This window comes from Saccopteryx leptura, chromosome 12 (assembly GCF_036850995.1).
Source record: "Saccopteryx leptura isolate mSacLep1 chromosome 12, mSacLep1_pri_phased_curated, whole genome shotgun sequence".
Taxonomy (NCBI): domain Eukaryota; kingdom Metazoa; phylum Chordata; class Mammalia; order Chiroptera; family Emballonuridae; genus Saccopteryx; species Saccopteryx leptura.
In genome coordinates, this window is record NC_089514.1 from 1,888,438 (window position 1) to 1,911,379 (window position 22,942).

At 59.5% G+C, this 22,942-nt stretch overlaps 1 protein-coding gene across 1 annotated transcript in view; it reads left to right on the forward strand.

The window, feature by feature from the left end:
• The window catches only part of SPMIP7 (sperm microtubule inner protein 7), a 40,749-nt gene extending 19,331 nt beyond the window's left edge, over positions 1-21,418 (forward strand). Inside the window, exons 9-10 of the mRNA XM_066354265.1 lie at positions 14,817-14,924; positions 21,295-21,418. Coding sequence (XP_066210362.1) covers positions 14,817-14,924; positions 21,295-21,418 — 232 coding nt within the window. The remainder of the gene's footprint in view (positions 1-14,816; positions 14,925-21,294) is intronic.
• Positions 21,419-22,942: the final 1,524 nt, after the last annotated feature.

Below are 22,942 nucleotides of genomic sequence, written 5' to 3' on the forward strand. Positions count from 1 at the left end.
TCTTGAATAGTTTTATGAAACATTCTTGCTACCAAAAATGGAAACATTCTTTCGGGTCATTCTTCAAGGAGACTGAAGAACCCTCCTGCACATTTGTTTTTTAATTTGATGTGAAATTTACCATTTAATTTGAACAAATTTGAGAACATAACATTCTGTTTCCTTTTGTTGTTAATTCTGTATCATATTGTTATTGTTGTGTACTGGTTTTGTGTGTCCAGCTTAGTGGTCAGGCCCCTTGGATGCTGCGAGTGCCCATCTGGCCCATACACAGTTATCAGCACACTGGTGACTGTGTTCCCTGTACTTACCCCACCCCACCCCCTCCGTGACTGTGTTCCCTGCACTTACCCCACGCCACCCCCTCCGTGACTGTGTTCCCTGCACTTACCCCACCCACCCCCTCCGTGACTGTGTTCCCTGCACTTACCCCACCCCCTCCGTGACTGTGTTCCCTGCACTTACCCCACCCACCCCCTCCGTGACTGTGTTCCCTGCACTTACCCCACCCACCCCCTCCGTGACTGTGTTCCCTGCACTTACCCCACCCACCCCCTCCGTGACTGTGTTCCCTGCACTTACCCCACCCCACCCCCTCCGTGACTGTGTTCCCTGCACTTACCCCACGCCACCCCCTCCGTGACTGTGTTCCCTGCACTTACCCCACGCCACCCCCTCCGTGACTGTGTTCCCTGCACTTACCCCACCCCCTCCGTGACTGTGTTCCCTGCACTTACCCCACCCCCTCCGTGACTGTGTTCCCTGCACTTACCCCACCCCCTCCGTGACTGTGTTCCCTGCACTTACCCCACCCCCTCCGTGACTGTGTTCCCTGCACTTACCCCACCCCCTCCGTGACTGTGTTCCCTGCACTTACCCCACCCCACCCCCTCCGTGACTGTGTTCCCTGCACTCACCCCACCCACCCCCTCCGTGACTGTGTTCCCTGCACTTACCCCACCCCCTCCGTGACTGTGTTCCCTGCACTTACCCCACCCTGCCCCACCCCCTCCGTGACTGTGTTCCCTGCACTTACCCCACCCACCCCCTCCGTGACTGTGTTCCCTGCACTTACCCCACCCCCTCCGTGACTGTGTTCCCTGCACTTACCCCACCCACCCCCTCCGTGACTGTGTTCCCTGCACTTACCCCACCCCACCCCCTCCGTGACTGTGTTCCCTGCACTTACCCCACCCACCCCCTCCGTGACTGTGTCCCCTGCACTTACCCCACCCCACCCCCTCCGTGACTGTGTTCCCTGCACTTACCCCACGCCACCCCCTCCGTGACTGTGTTCCCTGCACTTACCCCACCCCACCCCCTCCGTGACTGTGTTCCCTGCACTTACCCCACCCCCTCCGTGACTGTGTTCCCTGCACTTACCCCACCCCCTCCGTGACTGTGTTCCCTGCACTTACCCCACCCCCTCCGTGACTGTGTTCCCTGCACTTACCCCACCCCCTCCGTGACTGTGTTCCCTGCACTTACCCCACCCCCTCCGTGACTGTGTTCCCTGCACTTACCCCACCCCACCCCCTCCGTGACTGTGTTCCCTGCACTCACCCCACCCACCCCCTCCGTGACTGTGTTCCCTGCACTTACCCCACCCCCTCCGTGACTGTGTTCCCTGCACTTACCCCACCCCCTCCGTGACTGTGTTCCCTGCACTTACCCCGCCCCACCCCCTCCGTGACTGTGTTCCCTGCACTCACCCCACCCACCCCCTCCGTGACTGTGTTCCCTGCACTCACCCCACCCACCCCCTCCGTGACTGTGTTCCCTGCACTTACCCCACCCCACCCCCTCCGTGACTGTGTTCCCTGCACTTACCCCACCCACCCCCTCCATGACTGTGTTCCCTGCACTTACCCCACCCACCCCCTCCGTGACTGTGTTCCCTGCACTTACCCCACCCACCCCCTCCGTGACTGTGTCCCCTGCACTTACCCCACCCCCTCCGTGACTGTGTTCCCTGCACTTACCCCACCCCCTCCGTGACTGTGTTCCCTGCACTTACCCCACCCCCTCCGTGACTGTGTTCCCTGCACTTACCCCACCCCACCCCCTCCGTGACTGTGTTCCCTGCACTTACCCCACCCACCCCCTCCGTGACTGTGTTCCCTGCACTTACCCCACCCCACCCCCTCCGTGACTGTGTTCCCTGCACTTACCCCACCCACCCCCTCCGTGACTGTGTTCCCTGCACTTACCCCACCCCCTCCGTGACTGTGTTCCCTGCACTTACCCCACCCACCCCCTCCGTGACTGTGTTCCCTGCACTTACCCCACCCCACCCCCTCCGTGACTGTGTTCCCTGCACTTACCCCACCCACCCCCTCCGTGACTGTGTTCCCTGCACTTACCCCACCCACCCCCTCCGTGACTGTGTTCCCTGCACTTACCCCACCCCCTCCGTGACTGTGTTCCCTGCACTTACCCCACCCCACCCCACCCCCTCCATGACTGTGTTCCCTGCACTTACCCCACCCACCCCCTCCGTGACTGTGTTCCCTGCACTTACCCCACCCACCCCCTCCGTGACTGTGTCCCCTGCACTTACCCCACCCCCTCCGTGACTGTGTTCCCTGCACTTACCCCACCCCCTCCGTGACTGTGTTCCCTGCACTTACCCCACCCCCTCCGTGACTGTGTTCCCTGCACTTACCCCACCCCCTCCGTGACTGTGTTCCCTGCACTTACCCCACCCCCTCCGTGACTGTGTTCCCTGCACTTACCCCACCCCACCCCCTCCGTGACTGTGTTCCCTGCACTTACCCCACCCACCCCCTCCGTGACTGTGTTCCCTGCACTTACCCCACCCCACCCCCTCCGTGACTGTGTTCCCTGCACTTACCCCACCCCCTCCGTGACTGTGTTCCCTGCACTTACCCCACCCCACCCCACCCCCTCCGTGACTGTGTTCCCTGCACTTACCCCACCCACCCCCTCCGTGACTGTGTTCCCTGCACTTACCCCACCCCCTCCGTGACTGTGTTCCCTGCACTTACCCCACCCACCCCCTCCGTGACTGTGTTCCCTGCACTTACCCCACCCACCCCCTCCGTGACTGTGTCCCCTGCACTTACCCCACCCCACCCCCTCCGTGACTGTGTTCCCTGCACTTACCCCACCCACCCCCTCCGTGACTGTGTTCCCTGCACTTACCCCACCCCACCCCCTCCGTGACTGTGTTCCCTGCACTTACCCCACCCACCCCACCCCCTCCGTGACTGTGTTCCCTGCACTTACCCCACCCCGCCCCACCCCCTCCGTGACTGTGTTCCCTGCACTCACCCCACCCACCCCCTCCGTGACTGTGTTCCCTGCACTTACCCCACCCCACCCCCTCCGTGACTGTGTTCCCTGCACTTACCCCACCCCCTCCGTGACTGTGTTCCCTGCACTTACCCCACCCCCTCCGTGACTGTGTTCCCTGCACTTACCCCACCCCACCCCCTCCGTGACTGTGTTCCCTGCACTTACCCCACCCCACCCCACCCCCTCCGTGACTGTGTTGGAATTGCCAGTTTGTGCTTCTTCCACCCTTCAGCTGTTCCACCCAGACCCCCGCCCCACCCCCCGGCAACCACCGGTCTGTTCTCTGTCTCTCCCAGTCTGTTTCTGTTCTGTGTGTTTATTCTGTTCATTAGATTCCACATATAAATGGAAATCATATGGGACTTGTCTTCCTCTGACTGGCTTCTTTTACTCAGCATGATGCTCTCCAGGTCCAGCCCTTCTGTTGTAAAGGGTAAGACTTCCTTTTCTATGGCTGAGTAATAGTCCACTGGGTAGATGGACCACAGCTTTTTTATCCGCTCATCTGCTGGTGAGCACTTGGGCTGCTTCTAAATCTTGGCTCTTCTAAATAATGCTGCAGTGAACATAGAGGTGCGCATATTTATTCTTTCTAATTAGTGTTTCGGGCTTCTCTGGATATAGTCCGAGAGGTGGGATGGCTGGGTCAGAAGGCAGCTCCATTTCTAATGTTCTGAGGAGACTGCCCACTGCTGTCCCCAGTGGCTGCACCGTCTGCATTCCCACCGGCAGGGCAGGAGGCTCCCTTTCTCCACACCCTTCCCAGCACTTGCTGTTTGTTGGTTTGTTGATGGACAGCAGGGAGGTGATAGCTCATTGTGATCTTAATTTGCATTTCTCTGATGACTAGTGACTTTGAACATCTCTTCATGTGCCTACTGGCCATTTATGTGTCCAGTTTAGAGAAATCTCTATTCGAGTCCTCTGCTCATTTTTTAGTTGGCTTGTTTGGTTATTTTGGTGTTGGGTTCTGTGATTTCTTCATACATTTTGGAACCCCTGGTCAGGCGTGTCATCTTTGACGAATATGTTCTCCCATTGAAGAGGTTGTCTTTTTGTTTTGTCAATGGTTTCCTGTGCTGTGCAAAAAATGTTTTAGTCTGATACAGTCTCGTTTGTTTATTTTTCTTTTGTTTCCCTGGCTGGGTGAGAGACAAGAGCCTCCTGAGCAAAAAAAAAAAAAAATTGAGGACATTAACTGCACTTACCCAATTCGGGCACTAGAGGGCCTCCGAGGTTGCAGTTTCTTTTCTCGATTTTTAACGTAATCTTAACCTTTGCACACAAAGGAACAAACGCTTCCCAATTTTATTATGAAGTATGGATAGCTGCAAAGACACGTAGTGTCATATGTGCCATACAAAGTGAAATAACAAATAAACGCCGCGTACCCCCTGCCTTGCTAAAGAAACAGTATTTTAGTGCTGTCTGTAAGCCGCTGTTGCCCCTCGCCTCACCGTGGGGTCCCCTTCCCCACAGGAGTCTCACCGCCAGACTCCGAGCTTACCCTCGGCTGGCTTGGCTTTGCTTTATGATTTCACTACAAACATGACCTCTAAACAAAATATTTATGTCCTTTCCACAATACCACACTGAGCTAAAAAAGCAAAACAACGTGATATCATTTGCATAAAAGTCCGACACCCAGGACAGGTACCCTTGTGACCTGGTGCCGTAGGGGACGGGACCATGCTGCTCAAACGCGGACATGACTCTTCTCTGCTGTCTCATCCGGAACTTTCTTAATTCTTTTTTTTTTTTTTTTTTTTTTTGATTAATTTTTAGAGAGGAGAGAGAGTGAGAGAGAGAGAGAGAGAATAGGGAAGAGAGGAGCAGGAAGCATCAACTCCCATATGTGCCTTGACCAGGCAAGCCCAGGGTTTTGAACCGGCGACCTCAGCATTTCAGGTCGAGGCTTTAGCCACTGCGCCACCACAGGTCAGGCCCATCCGGAACTTTCTTAAAGAGCGATATCTTTATGGTGTTATCTATAGGGTTCTTATTACTCACGGTGCTCAGTCACGGTGGGTGAGCCGCCCTGTCCCCGCCCGTGGTAGAAGCCACCCTGCAGAAGATCGCGGTTGCTGACAAGTGCGGGACCACGGATGTCCCTCACGGGAGAAGGTGTTTAAAGTTCCCTAATAAATTTTGTTTTCTGGTCACCAGGTCACCTGACATGACCAATATTTTTTAAATTGGTGGTGATCATACTTATAGTTTAGAAAATAGTTTTTAGAAAATTATTGTAAATTTAATAAAATTAGAAAAAAATATTGTAGAACTCAATCTGATCACTACAGAAAAAAATACAGGAAAACTAGTAACAACAAAACTATGACCACACTGTCACACAGAAACACAGCCATTATTAAGACTTGGGTATACTCCCATCTGTCATGGGCATTTGTAGTGTTGTTTTCGTATGCTTGTATAGCTGTGACCATTCTACATGTGACATTCTTACCGCCGTCACATTCCAACATCGTCATGGGTCTGTGTGGCTCTGGTCTCGTCACAACGTCTGTTTGTGTCGGTGAACTGTCACTGGCGAGTTTATTTAGGCTCCGTCTGTAAATGCTCTCCACTTCGTGTTATGACAAACACTGCTCATATGAATCTTTCTAGGATTTGGAATTACTTACGGGGGCTCCTTGAAATGGATGTGGCATCAAATACCTAACTGTTCCCCAGGCGTCGCTGGGTCGTCTCTGGAAGCGTGGTGCAGGTTCACAGACAAGCCGTGCTGTCCTCCGTGGACATGGCCACCCTCCACACCAGCACTGCGGGCTCAGCAGACGTCTGCTCTTTCTTTCCTCCAAGCGTCTTCATTGTAAAAAATAATTCAAGTGGTTTTAATCTATTAAAAGTAAAATATCTTTTACTTTTAATCCAATATTTTTATACATTTTCAATCCTAAATGTTTAATATCTTTTCCAGACTTTTCCTAAACAAGCATGAATGTCCGTGATGGATAACTGCATGTATACTGTCGTGTGTGCACACGTGTGTGTGAGGGGGGGGCGTGTTGGATGGGAACTAGGCCACGGGCAGCTTCCCTGACATGGTGTAGGGCTGTTACAGGCTCTCTAGTGGCCCCACGATTCTCCACCACGAGGCTGCATTACAGTATCCACGAGCGAAGTACCCATTAAACATTTTTCCTGTTGTAAAAATATAAATAAATAAAAGGAGCCACTTTTAAAGGAAGCCGGAGCTGCCGATGCAGAGGAGCGGCCTCCCTCATCTTACTTCTGGAACCTGTGATGTTAAAGGAGAACAGAAGAGTGTCTGGACTGGGCCCACGGCAACCTTGTTTCCCGAAGAGACCAGGAAAGCAGATACAATGACTCCAGACTACGGACTGAGGGAGTGGAAGTTAGAAACACTGTGTCATTATCTGCACCGATAGCAGCGCCCTCCTTCTGTGGACTGGCCGTTCCCCTTCCTCACAAACACCCATGGCCTGGTCTCCTCGTGCAAACCCTCCTGGGCTCTGCCTGCATCGGCCCGCACTGCTGCTCTTGTTGATCTGAAATACGTGCTTGTGGCCTCTCCCTTTGCCCTTTTCTGTTTAGGCTAAAACCGTTGGAAACATCCAGCAACACACAACCTCTGCACACAGCTGGGCACAGTCGTGTGTGCGTTTCTGCAGAACAGACCTCTTAAAAAAATAAAAACAGAATTGTTGCATCAGTTTTCTCGTTAAAATTAAAATAGTTTCTAATTCTGTAAGTGTGCCAGTTATGAAAAGAAGCATTTAAAGTCAAAGAAATCGAAAGTGTTACTGCAGTTTCCAGTAAGGCTCCTCACTTCTGACGTCTCACCTCAGACTCATGTAGGAATCAGCAGGATCCAATATCCACGGGTTCGCAGGGATTGGCGAAGCTCAGGGTAAACAGCTTGTGTCCCTTCAACAAGTGCGTGCTGTTTACACGAGCAGGGCCCTGTTCAGGAATTGTTGGAAAATCACACACCGTCACACTCAGTTAGAATCTCTGTCAAGTAAAAAATTAACATGAGACCAACATAGGCCCCTCTCTCCAAGTCTAACTTTGTATCCTTTCCTTCTTAGTTTGACTGAACACGGCTGAAGAGAAACTTGCTTTCTTTTTTTTGAAAAAAGTCTGTATTGAATATATTGGAGGGACGCTGGTTAACAAAGTTGTGCGGGTTCCAGGTGTAGACTCCTGTACAGCGTCACCCGTGTCCTGGGCTGCGTGCTCACCACGCCGAGAGAAATCCCCCTCCATCACCATCCGTCGCCTCCTCCCTCCTCCACCTCCCGCACCCCCTTTCCCTCTGGGGACCCCACAGGGCTGTCCGTGTCTGTGCTGCTGAAACCCTTCACCATTCCCACCCGGGGCTGTCAGTCTGTCCTCTGTATCTGTCAGTCTGTTTCTATCTAGTAAAAGAGAGAAACTTGGTCTCCTTATAGGAATTGGTTTACAGGGCGCTGTAGTTTCCAAACGCTTTGCGTCCACGAGTCACGGACAGAGCAGCTCAGTGGAATAGCGTGTGCTCAGACCTGTGTGACGTTGGACGCTGGTGGCAGAAGGAGGTAGCCCCACCCGCCCGCGCCGAGGCACGGGGCCCGCCCACCCGGGACCGGTGGCCTTTGAGATGCAGTCACTGCTGGCCATGCGGAGTGTGAGGTGTGCGTGTCGCCCAGTCCAGCCCTGCTTTCGCACCAGGGTGCTGAGGCTCAGGGGAGGAGAGGGCACCAGTGACAGGTGGAGGGGTGCTGCCCCGAGCCGCCTGCTGCTTCCCGGTGCCCCGACCTGCCCCTCCGGGACTCCACACGGGTCCACGTCGGCCGCGCCTCACCTGAGGCACCTCGTGGCGGAGCGCTTACAGAGAGCAGGCCGTCCCTGACGGCACGGGCAGAGGGTGGCCGAGGACTGAGGAGGGAGGAGAGGCTTCCCGACAGTCGGGTGTGTGGTGCCTTTCGGATGTGTCTTCCCAGCGCCCAGGTTAAAGCCCGAGGCTCTGGACGCCGCCCCCTCCACTCTCCCCCCTCCTCTGGCTCTCAGGTCGCGAGCTGAGGTCAGAGCGCGGGGACAGGCTGCACCCCCCTCTGCAGATGTGGTGGCCCAGGTGGGGGCAGGAGCCAAGGGCTCAGACCACGCATCCCACGAGTGGCGGAGGGAGCAGCGTCCCGGCGCCCAGGACAGAGTCCATGGGGACGTGGGAACGTGGGGACGTGGGGACATGGGGACGTGGGGACGTGGGGACATGGGGACGTGCCCTCAGCCGCTGGAGAGGTGGTGCCTGCACTCAGGTGCGGGTCCTCAGGACAGAGGGAGGAGAAGCATGTCCGCTGGCCCGCGCTGATAACCATAAACCACAACCCCGTCAGACCCTGAGGCTGCAGCATCGACTGTCCAGAGACTCACCGTCCAGCGGCTGAGATGGTCCCGGCCCCGTTAGCATTTCTCACTGAACAACACAAGGAGACGCGTCGAAAGCCACACGCCCTCCTCTGTCTTCCCTCCCCCCGCGCCCCCCGCTCAGCGTTCCCTCAGCCCCCGGCCTGGGCCCCCCGTGCGCCCCCGCCCTCCCTCTCCCCACCTCCCAGCCTCGCTGTGCTGGTTCTGTACCCGGTGCCGTCACCCCCTGGCCAGGGCAGCTGCCACCCAGCCACCGGCAGAGTGGGGCTCGGAGCTCAGCCTCCTGCTGAGGCCACGTGGCTGGCCGGGCAGCCGGGGGTGGAGGCCGGCGTGCGGGCGCAGACCCCGCCTCGTCCGTGTCCTGTGCTCCCTCCTCTGCCCGGCGGCTTCTGCCTCGATCGAGCTGCCCGAACTTCTGGATGTGGTCGGCGATGTTCACTCGTCGTGTAGGGGTGTGAGGAGCCAGGCTGACTTCTCCCTGGACCTGTGCCCAGCACCGAGCAGCTCTCCACCAAGGACAGCTGCCTCGACTTGACCGTGCACGCACACCCTGAATGACCACTGTCCCCTTGACTTAGCGGAGCTCTCTGGCTTGGCCGGAAGTCCTGCGTGGCAGGACACGGGCGTTTCCCAGCGAGGTGGACACTCTTTCCCGTCCAGGCCCCTGATGTGGGACCAGTTCTTACCTGCCGGCTGACTTCGCTCTGGGCACGTGACGTGGACTTTCTCTAAAGCCTCGGTGCTCCATCCGAACAACGGGTGTGCTACCAGGACGGGCGGTGGCCCGGCGTGCCCCGAGAATTAGGCAGTCCCTTCACGTCACGTGTGAGAGGCTCCCCTCGGAGTCTCGCCCCACGAGAGCGCCCGCCCGCCCGAGCACGGCCGGCGTCCCCGGGCACGGACTCTGCTTCCTCGCCCCCCCCAGCTGCTGTGCACACGGTGCTCTCCCCTCAGCCACCCGCCTCCTCGGAGCCCGGAGCGCTCCAACTTCCACCTGACTGCTCTGCTGAACAAAACCAGCTGGTTGTGAACGGAGGCAGTAATTTACTCAGTTGCACAGGAGTGTGAAGACCCAGGCATCGCCTGGGAACCAGGGCCCCAGCGGCATCTGGGGGGCTGGACATGGGAGGGAGACAGAAGAAACGAAGACGGACCTTCATTCTCCGCTTCCCTTGGGGGGGGGGGGCTCTGAGCACGCGGCTCATCTGGAAGTCTGTGTGGAAAGTTCGGCGTCTTTAATAACTGTTTCCTCCGTCTGTTAAACAAGGTTGCCCACGAGCCATCTGGAGTGTCCCCCAGAACCTGTGGGCACCAGGTCAGCGTGGCACACGCAGCGTGGAGAACACGTCCCCCTGTGATGTCCCTCAGGAGGGACATTGAGAAGGGAGTGAGATTGAGAAGCCGGGAGGTTGAGGACTTTCACTTTCCAGGACGGTCCAGGTCATTGTGCAGCCGAGTCCGTCTCTCCGGCCTGAGCAGCTGCTGTGGCCTCAGCCTCGTGGGGCGGGCTGTGTCCCTATCGGCGGTGACGGAGCGTGACGTGACGTCTCACTGCAGTGCGGTGGCTGTCACCACTTGCTGTCTGGGTCGTGCATGGCAAGGGCCCTAGGCCGTGAGGCCTCGCACCCAGCCCCGCCCGGAGTGGACCTGTGGCTCGCACCGTCTGACCTCTCGGCTGCCCTCACGAGGCAGTGACCTCAGAGGCGTCGGCCCCGCAGGTGCTCCGGGCGGTGGGGAAAACCGGCCACCCGGAGGCGGGGGTTTCCACCGAGACACACGGACGCTTTGATGAGCGTGTAGGGAGAGGCGTGTGCATGAAAATACTTCCCCTTCTGTTTTCTCCCCGACATTCACCTGTCCTCCTTCAAGAAAAGGCCGAGAAACCCTGAGGGACCCGTCCCAGAACTGGGCAGCACTGGGTCCCCGGCCGGGCACCCCCTGCACACCTGGACACACAGCCCTGAGACCGCGGCTCCCAGACGTGTCTGCACCCCCCAGTCCTCGGGGGGCTTCCGAGAGCCGCCCCCCACCCTGCACCTTAGCGGTCGGCACAGAGCAGCCGGGAGGCGGTCAGGCCCGGAGCCTTTGAGAAACCCTGGAGCGTCGAGTGTTCGCTGCACGTGGAGACCACGGGCTCGGCCTCTGAGCAGCGTCCTGCCCCGGCTCCGCTCTGCACTCCCTCCCGCCCGTCTCCATATCAGTGTCTGGCTTCTTCAGAATCTCGCATTTCCACTGAGCCCCTGGGGGCACCCAGACGCAAAGCCTGCTGGCTGCTCTCGCCTTCAGTGCGTCCCTCTCCGACCAGGGGCTCCTGAGAGCTCGGGGGTGTCACTTCCCTGTGGCAGGTGGCCCCTCCCTCCCTCTGTCAGCATCGGGTCCCCTGTGCTCCTGCATGGCAGGAAGTCTCCACACACAGAGTCAGGGACGCCCACCGGGAAGAGACCCCCGAGGGCTCTCCGGTGCCCGCACTGCCCCCCCAGCCCCCTGGTCCCAGCCCAGAGAGCACAGGAAACAGCACGGGTGCGGCATGGGCCCCCGTCACCCCCAGCAGACACTCCCACGGGGAGCCTCGCCCCATTCCATCCATGCCCTGGAGGGGGTGCTCTTACGCCCTCAGGTAGCTCAATGAGGATGGGGAGCCACCCCTGGGGACGCCATGCTCCCGGAGAAAGGGCCAGGGCTGGGAAGCCTGGACCATGACCACAGGGCGAGGGCAGTGGGAGGCTGTCCCCGGCCCCCCTGTGCTCCAGGTGTGTGGGCACGGCTGGCATGCTCGTCCCTGCACAGTGGGGCCCCGAGGCTGAGCCCGGCACCAACAGGTGCTGAGGGCCGAGAGCAGATCAGAGTGAGCCTCGTGCCGGCGTGCGGCGTGTTCTTGCTCCTCGGAGTAGAATCCCAGCTCCTTGAGGTCAAGGCCACCAGTGCAGAGCGGCACTGAGGACTGAGCGGGCACAGGGCCCGTCTTAGAGTGTCAGCCCACCTCTCCCCCAGGAAACAGACGTGCCGGGCACCGTGTGCTCTCCGGGTGGCAGAGCCCTGCTCTGAACTACGTGCCACACGCTCCTTCCTGAGTGCCACACGCTCCCTCCTCAGTGCCACACGCTCCTTCCTGAGTGCCACACGCGCTCTCCTGAGTGCCACACGCTCTCCTGAGTGCCACAGGCTCTCTCCTGAGTGCCACACGCTCCCTCCTGAGTGCCACACGCTCTCCTGAGTGCCACACGCTCCCTCCTGAGTGCCACACGCGCTCTCCTGAGTGCCACACGCTCCCTCCTGAGTGCCACACGCTCCCTCCTGAGTGCCACACGCGCTCTCCTGAGTGTCACACGCTCTCCTGAGTGCCACACGCTCCTTCCTGAGTGCCACACGCTCCCTCCTGAGTGCCACACGCTCCCTCCTGAGTGCCACACGCTCTCTCCTGAGTGCCACACGCTCTCCTGAGTGCCACACGCTCCCTCCTGAGTGCCACACGCTCCCTCCTGAGTGCCACACGCTCTCTCCTGAGTGCCACACGCTCTCCTGAGTGCCACACGCTCTCTCCTGAGTGCCACACGCTCTCTCCTGAGTGTCACACGCTCTCCTGAGTGCCACACGCTCCCTCCTGAGTGCCACACGCTCCTTCCTGAGTGCCACACGCTCTCTCCTGAGTGCCACGCGCTCCCTCCTGAGTGCCACGCGCTCTCTCCTCAGTGCCACGCGCTCTCTCCTGAGTGCCACATGCTCTCTCCTGAGTGTCACATGCTCTCCTGAGTGCCACACGCTCTCTCCTGAGTGCCACACGCTCTCTCCTGAGTGCCACACTCTCTCTCCTCAGTGCCACACGCTCCCTCCTGAGTGTTATGCTCTCTCCTGAGTGTCACATGCTCTCCTGAGTGCCACGCGCTCCCTCCTGAGTGCCACACGCTCTCTCCTGAGTGCCACACGCTCTCTCCTGAGTGCCACACGCTCTCTCCTGAGTGCCACACTCTCTCTCCTGAGTGCCACACGCTCCCTCCTGAGTGCCACACGCTCTCTCCTGAGTGCCACACTCTCTCTCCTGAGTGCCACACTCTCTCTCCTGAGTGCCACACGCTCCCTCCTGAGTGCCACACTCTCTCTCCTGAGTGCCACGCGCTCCCTCCTGAGTGCCACACGCTCTCTCCTGAGTGCCACGCGCTCCCTCCTGAGTGCCACACGCTCCCTCCTGAGTGCCACATGCTCTCTCCTGAGTGCCACACTCTCTCTCCTGAGTGCCACACGCTCCCTCCTGAGTGCCACACGCTCCCTCCTGAGTGCCACACGCTCTCTCCTCAGTGCCACACGCTCTCTCTTGAGTGCCACACGCTCTCTCCTGAGTGCCACACGCTCTCTCCTGAGTGCCACACGCTCTCTCCTCAGTGCCACACGCTCCCTCCTGAGTGTTATGCTCTCTCCTGAGTGCCACAGGCTCTCTCCTGAGTGCCACACGCTCTCTCCTCAGTGCCACACGCTCCCTCCTGAGTGCCACACGCTCCCTCCTGAGTGCCACGCGCTCCCTCCTGAGTGCCACACGCTCCCTCCTGAGTGCCACACGCTCCCTCCTGAGTGCCACACTCTCCCTCCTGAGTGCCACACTCTCCCTCCTGAGTGCCACACGCTCCCTCCTGAGTGCCACACGCTCCCTCCTCAGTGCCACACGCTCCCTCCTGAGTGCCACACGCTCTCTCCTGAGTGCCACACGCTCCCTCCTGAGTGCCACACGCTCTCTCCTGAGTGCCACACGCTCCCTCCTGAGTGCCACACGCTCCCTCCTGAGTGCCACACGCTCTCTCCTCAGTGCCACACGCTCCCTCCTGAGTGCCACACGCTCCCTCCTGAGTGCCACACGCTCCCTCCTGAGTGCCACACGCTCTCTCCTGAGTGCCACACGCTCCCTCCTGAGTGCCACACGCTCCCTCCTGAGTGCCACACGCTCTCTCCTCAGTGCCACACGCTCCCTCCTGAGTGCCACACGCTCTCTCCTGAGTGCCACACGCTCCCTCCTGAGTGCCACACGCTCCCTCCTGAGTGCCACACGCTCTCTCCTGAGTGCCACACGCTCCCTCCTGAGTGCCACACGCTCTCTCCTGAGTGCCACACGCTCTCTCCTGAGTGCCACACGCTCTCTCCTGAGTGCCACACGCTCCCTCCTGAGTGCCACGCGCTCCCTCCTCAGTGCCACACGCTCCCTCCTGAGTGTTATGCTCTCTCCTGAGTGCCAGCCCACCTCTCCCCCAGGAAACAGACATGCTGGGCACCGTGTGCTCTCCGGGTGGCAGAGCCCTGCTCTGAACTACGTGCCACACGCTCCTTCCTGAGTGCCACACGCTCCCTCCTGAGTGCCACACGCTCCTTCCTGAGTGCCACACGCTCCCTCCTGAGTGCCACGCGCTCTCCTGAGTGCCACACGCTCTCCTGAGTGCCACACGCTCTCTCCTGAGTGCCACACGCTCTCTCCTGAGTGCCACGCGCTCTCCTGAGTGCCACACGCTCCCTCCTGAGTGCCACACGCTCCCTCCTGAGTGCCACACGCTCCCTCCTCAGTGCCACACGCTCTCTCCTGAGTGCCACGCTCTGTCCTGGACAGTGTACGTTTTCCTCTTCTCCCCTGTCTGGCTGGTGGGAAATAGAAGGGCAAGCAGAGCAGTAAGTGGAGTTGTCCTTGTTTAAATTTGTGCAATTTCAAGAAATTATGTGACACCCATCATGCAGCACATCCCTGGTGACAGGAGGGAAGGGTCTAAGGACACTAACGCTGGCGTCGGCCTCACAGAGTGTGTGGGACCTGGCCTGCCGCCCTGTGAAGAGTCCTGGTACTGTCGTCAGGAGACAGCTCCGCACGGGCCACGTACAAAAAACACGTAGAAATTGAGACAATGCAAAGCCAGGGACTGGAGCTGTGCCTCTTGGGTCCTGGAGGGAATGGCTGTCCCCCCCCCCACGTGCCCCCTGCCGGCACCCGTCCCGATGGGCAGCCCGGTGGCCAGACCCCACGGAGACAGAGCCCTGAGGCCGCATCCGCCCCTCTGCCCCGTGTGGGCGGGTGGGGCCGTGACCAGTTCACACACCACCATCTCCACTCTCTCTCTCCCTCTCCCTCCTGTCCCCTCCAGCTCCGCGAACATCCCGGGGTACACGGGGAAGGTTCACTTCACCACCACCCGCCCAGCAAATTCTGAGATCCCAGCCACGGCCCCCTCGCCGGACTCCGGAGTGCACCAGTGAGTACGAGTCTTACCCTTCCATTTGTTCAGTTCACTGGGGGGCGGGGGGCAGGGGGCACCCTGATGACGGTCACTCTGTGAAGGAGCAAGGAGACGCTAACAGGCGATTTAAAAGGTTTAAAAAATGGAGTGTAACCCTGGCCGGTTGGCTCAGTGGTAGAGCGGCGGCCTGGCGTGCGGGAGTCCCGGGTTCGATTCCCGGCCAGGGCACACAGGAGAAGCGCCCATCTGCTTCTCCACCCCTCCCCCTCTCCTTCCTCTCTGTCTCTCTCTTCCCCTCCCGCAGCCAAGGCTCCATTGGAGCAAAGATGGCCTGGGCGCTGAGGATGGCTCCTTGGCCTCTGCCTCAGGTGCTAGAATGGCTCTGGTTGCAACAGAGCGACGCCCCAGAGGGGCAGAGCATCGCCCCCTGGTGGGCATGCCAGGTGGATCCCGGTCGGGCGCATGCAGAAGTCTGTCTGACTGCCTCCCCGTTTCCAGCTTCAGAAAATTACAAAAAAAAAAAAAAAAAAAAAAAAGCAGTGTGAGGTCCTGCGGGAAGGGAGAGACCATCCCCCTCCGCTGTGGTGACACAACGCTGAGAGCACGTCAGGGGCGCCACCTGTGCCCTCGGGCTCCACTCACACGCGTGCCAGCCTCTTGTGTCCTCGCCACACGCACAGCCGTGCGGAGCGTGCCGCGTGGGACACACACGTGCTCCTTGTGAACAACCCCCTCGAGTGTTCGCTGAAGCCAACCTTCTGTGGGAAGTCGTGTACTTTTAACACCGCTTCGCAAACTGAGCACGGGAGACAGAAGGCGAGACTGCTGGTTGCGGCTCAGGTGCGGGGTGTCTGAGGGAAGTCCTGGCTTTGCAAACACCACGCTGCCACGGTTCTGAAAATGCAGATGCAGTGGTCACCAGGTCCCCATGCCGGCCCTGTGCCCGCAAACGAAGTCTCCTGGCGGGCTGGGTGGGGCGGGGTGAGTCTGCACCAGGACGGGCCGTGCTCTCCCAGGACCGCCTTCTCTCCTTGTGGTAGAGGGTTCATCCGATTATCAAACATCTGCTGAGCGTCCGCAGAGGTGTGTCTGCACCAGGACGGGCCGTGCTCTCCCAGGACCGCCTTCTCTCCTTGTGGTAGAGGGTTCATCCGATTATCAAACACCTGCTGAGCGTCCGCAGAGGTGTGTCTGCACCCAGGACGGGCCGTGCTCTCCCAGGACCGCCTTCTCTGCTTGTAGTAGAGGGTTCATCCGATTATCAAACACCTGCTGAGCGTCCACAGAGGTGTGTCTGCACCAGGACGGGCCGTGCTCTCCCAGGACCGCCTTCTCTGCTTGTGGTAGAGGGTTCATCCGATTATCAAACACCTGCTGAGCGTCCGCAGAGGTGGGTGAGCACCAGGACGGGCCGTGCTCTCCCAGGACCGCCTTCTCTCCTTGTGGTAGAGGGTTCATCCGATTATCAAACATCTGCTGAGCGTCCGCAGAGGTGGGTGAGCACACAGGGCTATGAGGAGCGTCTGTGAGCACACGGCTGGACAGAACGGAGCCGCCTCACGGGGGCTGACGTCTGCGGTGACGGGCAGATGGGAAAGAAGCGTACAAGTCCCTGAAGAATTGAGTGGCTCTGAAGAGAGAGGGCGGGTGACACAGCAGAGTGCCTGGGCAGTCAGGGAGGGCTTCCTGAGGAGGTGACCTTCAGGGGCCCCTGGAATAGTAGGAAAGGCAGCGGCCGTGTGGGGTGCTGGGCCATGGGGTGCTGTCCACGTCGCTGCTCGCTCGCTCACTCGTGGCTGCTGATTCATTCATACATCCCCGTCCCTCCATGCGGACACCTGCAGGCCGTGCCCAGGACTCCACAGGACCGGGGCCGGAGGGCAAGGCGCTCACAGTCTGACAGGCGCAGGGGCAGTGCTGACGCTGACCATGCCCAGGACTCCACAGGACCGAGGCCGGAGAGCAAGGCGCTCACGGTCCAGCAGGTGCAGGGGGCAGTGCTGCACTGGCTGACCGCTGCTGTTGCACCTGAGTCACTCAGTGTTCACATGTGCTGACTCCCATCTACAGGGAGGGAAACTGAGGCACACACAAGACTCCAGGGCATCTCTGAGGGGGCACAGAGAAGTCTGCACGCAGTGACCCTGAAGAAGCGGGACTGGGTCTCCCAGGAACCGGAGGGCCAGGTGGCCACTTCCTCCGGGAAGCCCACAGCTGGGGGCCCCTCACGGCGAACCGGAGACTCTCAGAAGGGTGGTGGCCCCGCATCCCCGTCACCGTGTGCGTGGGACCCCGAGTCACTCTGCGCACCGTGCCTGAGTGGCAGCCAGGGCTGGCGCCCGACCCGACGTGGGGTGGGTGCCTGTCTGGGGTCCCACAGCCGACAGAGGAGGACGTTGTCCAGCGGCGCTCGCTTTCCTGGCTGGTACTTTCTGTCCAATCGTTCTTCTCTCTCAGACGTCACAGTCCTTGTCCAGAGGCAGGACTGGAGACGACCCACGCACTCTGATTCAGTGAAGGACCTGAGGAGACAATGTCAGACCCAGTGCACCCCCGTCTCCGTCGTGTGGGCTCCCGGTCCAGAACAGACCAGGGGGACAGACACCCGTGTCCGGACAGCCAGCGGTTGGGGAGGGACTCGGCACGCACGTGCGTCCTCGGGGACAGTGGAAGCGTTTCCGGTCCCTCCCCTTCCTCAGTGGCGGCCCATCCCCTCACCCCGAATGTCCCAGACCTCTCCCCTGACACCCGTGGGCCCCACACGCCCCCACAGCCGTGCGACCAGCTGTCCCATGTTCCCGGGAGAGTTTGGAGACATCTCTATTCCCGAGTGGAAAACTGTCCTCCACGGCCGCTGCTCCTGCTCCTACTGTGACGGCTGTCACTGCTGTCACTACTGCCGCGCCCGGTCACCACCCGGGGGAGCGATGGGCGCACGTGGGCCCCGCGCCCGGTCACCACCCAGGGGAGCGATGGGCGCGCAGGGGCCCCGTGCCTGACCGCCACCTGTGCCCTCTCCTGAGCCGCTGGAGGCTCTGCACCCAGGAAGCACGGGGGCGCGTCTGCACCCGGACAGTGGCACCTTCCACGGGAGCCCGTGGTCCGAGGCCGTGGTCCACGTCCGACCCGGCCCCATGACCAGAGAAAACTCAGCCTCTGCGACCTTCCACAGTGAAGTGCAGCCTCGGACCTCCTGTGACACCGTTTAATGTTCTCCTGAAAATGTCCAGTGCAAGTGGACACGAGGAATGTCCAGTGGAAGTGGTGAGAGTCACGAGGACGCAGTGGGCTCCCCTCCTCCCAGTCGGGCCTGCCTGGTCTGAAGTGTCTCTCCGGTTGTTTGAGGGGCCGGCTGTGCGGGGCGCGCCCTGGGCACACAGAGCCCCCTGCAGGCACGCCTTCCGCCCCGCAGCGGCCGCGTTGCCTCCTGCGCACCCGTGGGCCCCCCCCCCACACACAGCAGTGTCTCTGCTGGTCACGAGGGTTTCCTTCCGTCCCAGAAAGATGCCCCTCAGCCAGGTGCTCTGACCCTGCTCCTGCCTGGACTGCGGGAAGGACGCCCGGGCGCCCCTTATGGACCCCAGGAGCCCCTGGCTGCCTTCCCGCTCGCACTTAGAGCTCTTTCCAGAGCGAACGCTCCTTCCCTCCCTCCCCCCACGTACCCCTGACCCCGCCTCTCACCTGGGTGCCCCCACCTGCCCTGCTGTGGACAGGACTTGAGCAGCAGGCAGGGCTGCTGAAGCCTGAAGCCCCTCGTGCAGGGATGGGCGCAGTGCCCTTTCCCGGGGTCTGTGGTGGACGCTCTGCTGTGGCGGCCGGGGTCTGTGGTGGACGCTCTGCTGTGCCCTTTCCCGGGGTCTGTGGTGGACGCTCTGCTGTGGCGGCCGGGGTCTGTGGTGGACGCTCTGCTGTGGCGGCCGGGGTCCGTGGTGGACGCTCTGCTGTGCCCTTTCCCGGGGTCCGTGGTGGACGCTCTGCTGTGCCCTTTCCCGGGGTCTGTGGTGGACGCTCTGCTGTGCCCTTTCCCGGGGTCTGTGGTGGACGCTCTGCTGTGCCCTTTCCCGGGGTCTGTGGTGGACGCTCTGCTGTGCCCTTTCCCGGGGTCTGTGGTGGACGCTCTGCTGTGCCCTTTCCCGGGGTCTGTGATGGACGCTCTGCTGTGGCAGCCGGGGGGTGAGTTGCTGAGACCTGGAACGTCAGTGCCAAGGGGCTGAGGGCCTCGTGGTCCCCGACACTCTGATTGGGGGCACCGGACACCAGCAGCCCCTAGCGGGGAAAGCAGGGAGCGGAGGAGCCAGGACAGAGGTGTTGGAAGATGTTTCGGCTGGGGAGATGGGAGGGGAGCGGAGGTGGACGGAAGGGCCGTGGAGTCCCCATCTCTCAGGCCTGAGCTCTGCCCCCGGGGTGTCCACAGCCTTCCCTCACACCAGAAGGCGGCCCTCACACACGCGTGAGCTCTCGCGCGCCAGCCCCTGCCCCTCACAGAACGGACAGCCCTCGTCTCATGGTGACGCCGGCGTGAATGCGAGGCTCCCCAGGTCCGGTCGCTGTGCACCCCGTAAGCTCTGTGAGGTCAGGGTGTCGCGCACGTGTGATTCCAGCTGCGGCGAGCTCACAGCGACGCTGCCACAAGTGGTGTGCTGCTGTTGAGGTGCCGGCGGGACCCCGTCCGCGCTGACGCAGGACAGACTGCAGGGAGAAGCCTCTCCCGGCCCACAGAGGGGGCTCTGCCTCTGCTCCTCACACCCTCAGCCCGCCCACGGAGACTTCGCGGGGTGACCCTGGGCGATGCCGCGGCCTGTCTGCAGACTCACCTCTGCTGGGTGTGTCTCCTGTGCTCTCAGCGCTGACTGTGAGTCTAGACACGGCGAGGTGTGTCTCCTGTGCTCTCAGCGCTGACTGTGAGTCTAGACACAGCGAGGTGTGTCTCCTGTGCTCTCAGCGCTGACTGTGAGTCTAGACACAGCGAGGTGTGTCTCCTGTGCTCTCAGCGCTGACTGTGAGTCTAGACACAGCGAGGTGTGTCTCCTGTACTCTCAGCGCTGACTGTGAGTCTAGACACAGCGAGGTGTGTCTCCTGTGCTCTCAGCGCTGACTGTGAGTCTAGACACAGCGAGGTGTGTCTCCTGTGCTCTCAGCGCTGACTGTGAGTCTAGACACAGCGCTCTCAGCACTGACTGTGAGTCTAGACACAGCGAGGTGTGTCTCCTGTGCTCTCAGCGCTGACTGTGAGTCTAGACACAGCGCTCTCAGCACTGACTGTGAGTCTAGACACAGCGAGGTGTGTCTCCTGTGCTCTCAGCGCTGACTGTGAGTCTAGACACAGCGAGGTGTGTCTCCTGTGCTCTCAGCACTGACTGTGAGTCTAGACACAGCGAGGTGTGTCTCCTGTGCTCTCAGCGCTGTGAGTCTAGACACAGCGAGGTGTGTCTCCTGTGCTCTCAGCACTGACTGTGAGTCTAGACACAGCGAGGTGTGTCTCCTGTGCTCTCAGCGCTGACTGTGAGTCTAGACACAGCGAGGTGTGTCTCCTGTGCTCTCAGCGCTGACTGTGAGTCTAGACACAGCGAGGTGTGTCTCCTGTGCTCTCAGCGCTGACTGTGAGTCTAGACACAGCGAGGTGTGTCTCCTGTGCTCTCAGCACTGACTGTGAGTCTAGACACAGCGAGGCGTGTCTCCTGTGCTCTCAGCGCTGACTGTGAGTCTAGACACAGCGAGGTGTGTCTCCTGTGCTCTCAGCGCTGACTGTGAGTCTAGACACAACGAGGTGTGTCTCCTGTGCTCCCAGCGCTGACTGTGATTCTAGACACAGCGAGGATTCGCGGTGAATACAACTGATTGCGATAGAATGCACACAATGTGATAGATGAGACTGAGTGTGATAATGAAACAATGCACACAATTTCTCCTCTTTGATGTTCTCTGTTCTCTTTGGGATGTCTGTATCCCCAGTTACAGACTAGATGAGGTTATATGTTTGTTTTGTTTTTCTTTTTGTTTCTCTTCTTTTCCAAGTCAGCAGTAGAGACAGACTCCTGTGTACACACCAACCGGGATCCACCCTGGCATGCCCCTATCTGGGGCTGATGCTTGCAACTGAGCTATTTTTAGTGCCTGAGGTGGAGGCTCCACAGAGCCATCCTCAGCACCCAGGGCTGATGCACTCAAATCAATCAAGCCGTGGCTGTGGGAGGAGAAGAGAGACAGAGGGGGGTGTGGAGAAGCAGATGAGTGCCTCTCTTGTGTGCCCTGACTGGGAATCGAACCCGGGACATTCACTCACCGGGCTGACACTCTACCACTGAGCCAAGCTGCCAGGGCCGAGGTTGAATGTTTTTATGTCTATTTTATGTGTCCGTTTTCCTTTCTCCCCGCTGCATTTCAGTGTCTTACGGAAAGAAATGACCGTGGACCTTTTCCGTCACCAGGCACCGCTGTCCCGAATGGTCACAACCGTAAGACCCTACAACCCTTTCAACAGAAAGGAGAAACAGACTGTCGGCTACTGAGCAGGCCTGTTGTCCCCGTGGGACTGCCCACCCTCGGCCTCGGGGCCGCTGTGCCCGCGTCAGCACGGAAATAAAGGCCCAGTGTGTTTTCCATCAGAGTTGAATAAAGTTCGATGCCCTTTTCTGCCTGAGGACCCCAGCCATGGTCACACACTGGCCTTGGGTGTCCCCATTCCATGATGATAGCCAAGGTTTCCCGGAAGCCACCAGCAGCAAGGGGTTCATGTGAGGGGCTCCTCTTTAGAGTTGGAACGCCGCCCCCCCCCCCAAGGCTTCATGTCTTGACCACATTGATGCAGGTATTTTGTCTGTTGAGTGCGGGCAATAGATTTTTAAGATCACGAGTGACCTGGTCAAAAATACACACGTTGCCAATGAAAACCCAGTGAGTGGGAGAGAGGGTGGTGCCCCTCGTGTTCCTGGGGCCCAGCAGGACCTGGGGGACATCCCGGGTGAGGAAAGACAGGCCTCCCCTGCCCAGCTCCAGGACTTCAGAGAGGAACAACCCCCGGCCCACAAAGGTCACGAGGCAGGAACGACCACTTGTGTCCACTTGAGGGTCAGCGTGTGGCCTGGCTGAGACCTGATCCAACAGTCCCAGGAGCATGTGAGCTGAGCAGGACCCCCCACCCCGGCCTCCCGAATGCCGTTGTAGCTGCACGCACATCTGCAGATCCCATTAGGGTTGACAAAGTGCTTTCATGACCTCAGCTTGTCTGACCCTGCGACCCCGAACATCAGTCAGCACTCAGACTGACCAGAGAAGGGACACGTGTCCCTGAGGTCACACCCTTGTAATTAGCAGGGCTGGACCCAGAGCCAGGGTTTCTGAATTTACTTACAGCTCTTCCCCACCTCATTTATGCACAGATTGGGGGACCTCGCTGGGCTATTCAAGTCAAAACCAGTGGAGACAGGAAAAAAGAAATACCATATCTCCCCATGTATGAGACTCTCCATGTATGAGACGCACCGTAATTTTGGGGCTAGAAATTTGAAAAAACATGTATTACATAAAGTTATTGAACTCGTTTTTTTTGTTTGTTTTTTTATAATTTTATTTATTTATTTTTATTTTTATTTTTCTGAAGTTGGAAACGGGGAGGCAGTCAGACAGACTCCCACATGCGCCCGACCGGGATCCACCCGGCACCCCCACCAGGGGGCGATGCTCTGCCCATCCGGGGCGTCACTCTGTCGCGACCAGAGCCACTCTAGCGCCTGGGGCAGAGGCCAAGGAGCCATCCCCAGCGCCCGGGCCATCTTTGCTCCAATGGAGCCTCGGCTGCGGGAGGGGAAGAGAGAGACAGAGAGGAAGGAGAGAGGGAGGGGTAGAGAAGCAGATGGGCGCCTCTCCTGTGTGCCCTGGCCGGGAATCGAACCCGGGACTCCTACACACCAGGCCGACGCTCTACCACTGAGCCAACCGGCCAGGGCTTGAACTCAAGTTTTATTCATCATAAAATTCATACAACTCCTCATCACTGTCAAAACTCCCATCCATCAGCTTGTCCTCACCTGTGT